At 38.0% G+C, this 6,702-nt stretch overlaps 1 protein-coding gene across 2 annotated transcripts; it reads left to right on the forward strand.

The window, feature by feature from the left end:
* Positions 1-455: 455 nt before the first annotated feature.
* Positions 456-6,139, forward strand: mks1 (MKS transition zone complex subunit 1). Of its 2 annotated transcripts, none has more exons than XM_069665948.1 (18): positions 456-539; positions 708-829; positions 1,315-1,367; positions 1,580-1,747; positions 1,877-1,977; positions 2,244-2,372; positions 2,472-2,576; positions 2,764-2,872; positions 3,007-3,063; positions 3,326-3,368; positions 3,452-3,514; positions 3,617-3,687; positions 3,780-3,849; positions 3,966-4,073; positions 4,524-4,657; positions 5,203-5,285; positions 5,465-5,562; positions 5,717-6,139. In XM_069665948.1, the coding sequence occupies exons 1-18, from the start codon at positions 463-465 to the stop codon at positions 5,818-5,820; spliced, it is 1,695 nt and encodes a 564-aa protein (XP_069522049.1). In that variant the 5' UTR covers positions 456-462; the 3' UTR covers positions 5,821-6,139. The 2 variants fall into 2 exon arrangements, with proteins under 2 accessions (XP_069522049.1, XP_069522057.1); XM_069665956.1 differs by having other exon boundaries at positions 1,880-1,977.
* The last annotated feature ends 563 nt before the right edge of the window (positions 6,140-6,702 follow it).

Here is a 6,702-nt window from a genome sequence, read left to right on the forward strand (position 1 = left end):
TGAACTTTGAGGACCGGTCGTAACATGGATAAACTTGCATTAGTAATTATTACACGGAGGAAATATTATTAACCAACAGAATCAGGTTTAGTAGAGGGAAATTAGCTTTTTCGGCTGCTCCGGCATTTCAGTTCACTAGGTGGCGGTAAAGCTCGTGGTTCGCAAACCGCCAAAAAATATCAAAGAAGAAGAAGAACAATAATCTGTATCTCTATGGCAACGACAACTATCTACTTTACCATGCTTTGTGCTTGATTGGAAGACTTTTCCAATTGTAGCTGTTACTTATAACATCTGCTGTTTCTTAGGTTATATTGCTTTTCATTTGCAGACACTGCGAGCGGTTAGTTAATACATTCTAAGTCGTTGCGAGTGCGCACAGGACAAAAACTGCTTATGTGCTTACTGTAACATTAGCTAACGGAAAGTGCTAGCTTACATCGAACCGATAGGTAAATATAAATGGCAGACTGTTGGAACACAGATACCGGTGAAGCTGTGTTTCGGTCCCGGGATGCTGTCAAAAACTTAAGAATAAAGTAAGTAGTAAAAATCAAAGCTTATCTACCAAACTCAAATGTGCTAATGGTGCTCAGAAGATAGGGATGTTACAGTATGATTGCTTGTGTAGTGTGAGAATCTAGAATCCTTCAGCATCAGGGCACGTTTTTAAAAAAACACGATATCCATTTGTTTCCCGACTCTAGGGTGCGTATAGAAAGGGTAACTTCCACGGCAGCCCTCTCTCAGCACCTCCAGCAGCAAGTTCTGTCCCAGCAAGACAGAGGAGCTATTGAACTGGAAACCCTCACCTCACAAGGCCACACAGGTACAGTTGTTCCACGGCAGGGACTTCAATGATGGTGATGCTATAAAAAATGTCAGTTTTCACTTGTACTATATAAATATATTACTTTGTCTCTTGCACTGTAGTCTTACATTTATTTGTCCCTCTGCTTGATCTGTTGATTCTTTTAATTCCATTGTTTCATTGACTGTCAAACCTATCAGGACCTGCGGGTTTAATTGTCAGATGAGCTATTCCTGTCAAATAAGAAGTACTTTAAGTTGTACTGAAAACATAGTATATTTTGACTGTTTGAACATTTGACTCTCAGGGCTTTTGTTGGACATGGGGGGGATGTTATGTGTTTGTTCTGCGGTCGACAGAACGTAATATACAAACACTAGAAAAGGTAAAGAAATTAACTGGACATTGCGTGTAACTTGTAGGCTATTTAAACATGTTTTAGGATGGATGTGTCCTTTAAATCATATTTTAATAACTGATAATTGCTGTTACTCTGTCGTTAGGTGACAATGAAGAGGAACTGGTGGTGGGCTGGCAGGAGAAACTCTTCAGTCAGGTAAACATTTTTAAGTATCCTCATTTAACAGAAAATTATGTGGTTTTAATCTTAATATATATGAAAGTGTTTTTGAGTTAAAGAAGAAGTTCAAGAGTTAAAGGTAATTTTGCTTATACATTTTTACTTTACTCTAGTCCAAATTTTTTTTGTCTTTGTTAATGAACCGAACCTCCCTCGTCATCATGATGTCTCCCTGTGTGCGGTCCCAGTATGAGATGGAGATGTTCCAGAACGAGGCAGCATGTCAGACCCCTCTGGACCGCCAGTACCACACAGAAGTCAAGGCCCTGAACAAGGCCAAGGGCAGACGAAATCGCAGGATTTTCACATACACTGATCATGACCGCTACACTAACTGTCTTCCATTGCACCAACTGGTAGGTTATGCTGCATTCTACAATGTAGGGTTATATTTTCATAAACAAAAAATATATGAGACAAGCCTACTTTTTTTTTCTAGTAAATAACTGTGTCTGTAAGTAGCTTGTTGTCTTTAATCCTTAAAGCAGCAATCCACCGATTTACTGACCACAACGAAATCCAGCCCCACATTCCTGGCTGAAAGGATGGCCAGCGTCAGACACAGACGGCAGGAAAGACGCACCATGTATGTGACGCACCAGCTCACTTAATTAAATGGATTAATAACCGTTAGAGAAAGACTGTACTGTCAAGATATATGTTGTAAAGAGTATCCCCTTTTAGCTTCGCTTCTCTCTGTAAAATGTAAAGTACTTGCATCTAATTGGGTAAATTCAAGCAGATGGGATCATTTTTTCATCAACTTTTATCAATACGATGCTTGTTTATCCTCAAAGACAGAACTTGTAATGTTTTATGTCATGTGATGAGATGGTCTGTTGTATTTTGCAGTGATAGTAGCATCCCTAAGTCAAAGATCATTAACTTTGAGCCCACTGAGGAGTTTGTAAAAAACAGTCATGTGGTGAATACTACCATGCAAACCATGCACATCATGGGAGACCTGAGCCCCCCTGGAAGGTAAGACCATCAACACAAAGCACCCATTTCCAATGAATTGAACCTTTATTGTCTCACATAGTCCAATTGTGATTTCCCTTCCTGTATTTGTTTTCTTAGGCTCGGCCAGAATGAGAACGAGTGTTTGCTGGTAACCATAAAAACAGATGGCAATGGAACGGTCGTTGTAAAACCTGACTTCAACAAAGGCAAAGAGCCCTACAGGCAAGTTCACAACATCACTACAGACTGTTAAAGCTGTATGATGAAAGTTTAGCCACATCGCTTCTAAAGGTCCACCACTTTGGTCCAAAATATTGTGACAAATACTGTTCTGATTGTGATTCATTGATAAATGTTTGGGTTTTTTTTACAAGAAGAAAACCAGTGTGGTTTGTGTGCTGTTGTGCAGGATTGTAACAGAGGGGGAGAGGAGGGAAGTTTGGCGTCTCTCTCTGGAGAATGTATCGACAGCCATGAAACCAGAGGAAATGGAGAAGGAGCAGAACATGTACAAAGATGTGAGTTCATCTCAGTCACAGTTCCTCCACAAACAGAGCAGAACTGAGAGAATGACCTGTAGTGTTCATTTTATACTACTGATTATGGAATCACAACAACATGTCTTATAACATCCACTTATCTCTGTCTCTAGCTGTACGTACGGCACAAGGACTACCTCAATAGTCTTGTTGGACAAGACTTTGAAATGGTAAGTCTTTATCAAGTTATCACAGGAGCTTAATTATATTTGTAAATTGTGCTTTAGGCAAGGGCACATTTTTGAATAGCTTGCTTTGTACGACCAACAGTGAACACAGTTTTACACTTAATTGTCAAACATGACAACAAAGAAAGTTGAACAACACGTTTCGCATTTTTGCTTGGCTTAAAATGATAAAATACAAACTCTGGAATAATAACTTAATGTTAAACTGGCCTGTAATCTAGCTTACTTTATGTCTCCCCCTTAGCCTCCTGCAGGTATTCTGCGCTATGTGATGAATGGAGAGATAGGTGAGTAAGAAAACTGTGATCTTCACAACTGTGTATATTTATGTCTTTGATATTTTAATCTTTCTCTTTTTTTCTTTGTCCAGTCTCAGCCAAAGGCTTTGAATATGATAACTTATACATCCACTTCTTCATGGAACTGCCCAACAGTAAGTCACATACAGTGTATGACACTATTTACAAAGCGATACTTAAGTAAGTTAAACTAAATATATTTATCAATTTAACTGTGTTATTCTTTCTGATTTAAGATTGGTCCAGCTTGCCGTTTCAGGCTCTCTCAGGAGTAACCCAGACCTGCCGGACTAAAACAGTAGGGAAGGTGTGTGTACTCTTTAATGACCTGTGAAAAGCAACAGAGAACAAATACAGGGATTGATTAAACCTCTAACATGTCTCATTTTCTGCCAACAGGAAAATGTAGCTTTCTTCAGTTTCCCCTTCAGCTTTGAAGCGTTCTACATGTGTGAAAAGGAGAGTGAGGGTGAGTATCATTGTTGTATTTCGTATATTAGTTACATGTTATTGATTTTTTATTTTTATGATAAATTAATGTATTTAAGAGATTAGTCTGAACGTTGAGTTATCTTTTCATTTCAGACTCAATCCCCCAGTGGCCGGTGCTCTACTTCAAGGTTCTTTCTCTGGACTCCTGGCAGCGCTATCGGACTGAAGGCTACGGCTATCTGCTTTTTCCTGCCATGCCGGGTATGCTGTACATTTCAATTTCAAGTTGTTGGATTACTATAAGAGCTGCTGCAAACATTTGTTTTTAATTATTGGATGATCTGCTGATTAGTAGTCTATTTGTCTTTAAAACATTAGAAAATAGTGAAAATGACAACAAAAAACAGCATTTCCTGACATTGTAGAAGCTGGAAACAACAGATGTTTGGCCTTTTTGATTACAATAAATAAATAATTTATTATTCAATTTATTTTATTAATTTAACTTGCTTGTTTCTCAAATAATTGAATTAATACAAAAGATACTTTTGAAGTAAAGTATGATGGTTTCATTTGCTACTGATGCTGAACTAATCCCTGATTCCATACACAGAAAAGCAGTTATATATTTTGTAAATCATTTCATCAAGTCCTTGGTCTTATTTGCCCACATTTCATGTTTTGTGTGTGTGTATACATTTGTTCGGCCAGGTAAACATACAGTAACATGCCACACATGGAGACCCCTTCAGACAGGAACAGTCTCGGCACTGAGGCGTTTCTTTATTGGAGGTTCTCCAGAGCTTGAAGACCACAGCTACGTCAGGATACCAGGGACCTTCAAGGTAGGCTTAAAGCTCTCTTAGGATGAATAGATGAGTGTGTACAGACAATTTAAGCTAATGCCGCTTGTTACTGAAAGATTTTGCTTGTTTTCCTGCAGCTGCAAGCACAGTTTGAGTAAATAGGACATTTATTAATAGTAAATTTACTGATGTAAATGATCCTTCTACTGCCGAATAATCACATGTTTTCTTCTACTGGCGTCATTGCTTTAAATCAATGCTAAATGGAAATCCAAAGAAGGATCCCTTCTAAGTTTACTCCATTGCACCATGTGTAATTTTATTTAAAAAACAGTTTGTTATCTTAGCATTTCTTGGTATAGGTTTTCTTTGGAGTTTTCGAGTACAGTTCTTACTACAATCACTTTGCCACAAAGATGCACAACATTTATGTGTTTTGGTTTTCATTTCCCTCCTGATACAAATTCACTATCAACTTTGTGAATATTATGGAGCCTGCGTTGTTTATGTCCATGTTCATGCTGTGTCAGTAATAATACTGAAGTGTTGGTTTCTCTTTTTGCTACTTCCATCTATGGCTGCAGGGAGAGAGGCTGAGTCGCTTTGGCTTTTGCACTGAAACCACAGGAAGTGTCACATTTAATCTGCACTGCATCCAGCAAGCCAGGTAAGCAAGCTATGTGGATTCAACCATGTCATGTTACACCCATCGATGATCTGCATTGTTTAAGATCTAATACTGCGTCCTGTACCTTCATACACATGTCACACAATTATTCATACTATTAAATGTTTTGTACTGAAGCTGTACTGTGATTAAATAAACCCATGTTGTGAATGTTTCAGGGCCTTTGTTGATGCCACCATGTTGAAGAAGAGGAGGCAGAAAGTGTTTGACCAGCTGGGAGGATTTAGTCAGCAAGGAGCTGTTTGCACCATCCTGGGTAAAGACATTCACTCAGAATGAAGCCAAGAATTTTCATGTAGATATCTGCAGAGTTTAGCGCAATATTTATAAAGATTGCTGGATTGCAGAAATTGAGAAAAGAGGGTTTATATAGTTTTAATTATTGGATGTTAATGTTTTTTCCTATTCAGAGGCCTTCCAGAGGGCCAGGAGAAAGATGCAGGAGGCCAGAGAAAGTCATCCCAGAGACCTCATCAACGCCACCTCCCAACTCCAGATCGAATCCTCTGCATAGATTTGCATCTTCTTGTCAAATACGTAACAGCCAAAGATCTACATACTATTTTTAGAAGCAACACCACAAAGTACAAGATGCCATTTTAAATATTGCACATTTACTTTGTTTTACTGTTTATATAAAACTATGAATAATTTAACTTTTCTTTATTAAGAAAGCACATATGTTTGGAGGAGTTATAATTAAGGATAAATATAGATTCATGTGATAATGAATAAAGGCAAAAGCAAATTTGCCTTCTAAGTACAGTATGTATGTATTCAAGATGTATTCTATGTACAGTCATTGTTTGTCTTAGAAATGGCTTTCAGACAGATTTTCAGAGTTAAGCTGTCAGTCTTGTGTAAAATGAAAATAAAACAGCTTTTTATAATTTTGGATGTAAATTTTCATTGTTGTTTTTTTCCAAACATTTGAATCATATTTGCTATTTGCTTCATATTTATATTGAGCATCCTTGAATAACTGAGTGCAGGTTGCGAACTGTTGGGATTTAAGAGTTCAAATACGTTCATTGTGGTATCTTAAGTTATTCATACTTCTATTTAAATAATCAGCCTTACACTTTCCTCTTTTGTTACAAATAGCTGTTAGTTAAATGTAATGGTAATGGCCAGGCCAAGAGGGCTTAATAGAAAGCTCATTATAATAGTTCTCACTGACATTCAGGATATCATTGATATCCCAGCCAAGACTTTCCTCTCGTGTCACATTCAGGGCCATAGGGAATTGTAGGACAGTAAATTGTCACATCAGAGATTCTTCCTGATGACCTTGCTGTGCCCGGTCCTTTGCGCACCTGAATAGTACCTACCCGCAGAATCCAACCACATCCAGCCGAACTATAGCCGCATTCAAAATTTGAGTATGGTTTATATG

The sequence above is a fragment of the Semicossyphus pulcher genome, unplaced genomic scaffold (genome assembly GCF_022749685.1).
Source record: "Semicossyphus pulcher isolate SPU_LCO1_2020_fin unplaced genomic scaffold, fSemPul1.0.p SCAF_10, whole genome shotgun sequence".
Taxonomy (NCBI): Eukaryota; Metazoa; Chordata; class Actinopteri; order Labriformes; family Labridae; genus Semicossyphus; species Semicossyphus pulcher.

Coding starts and splice junctions, on each gene's coding strand:
- mks1 (XM_069665948.1), top strand. CDS start 463: ATGGCAGACTGTTGGAACACAGATACCGGTGAAGCTGTGTTTCGGTCC. Junction 3,064..3,325: donor TTGGACAAGACTTTGAAATG/GTAAGTCTTTAT, acceptor TCTCCCCCTTAG/CCTCCTGCAGGTATTCTGCG. Junction 3,369..3,451: donor TGTGATGAATGGAGAGATAG/GTGAGTAAGAAA, acceptor TTCTTTGTCCAG/TCTCAGCCAAAGGCTTTGAA.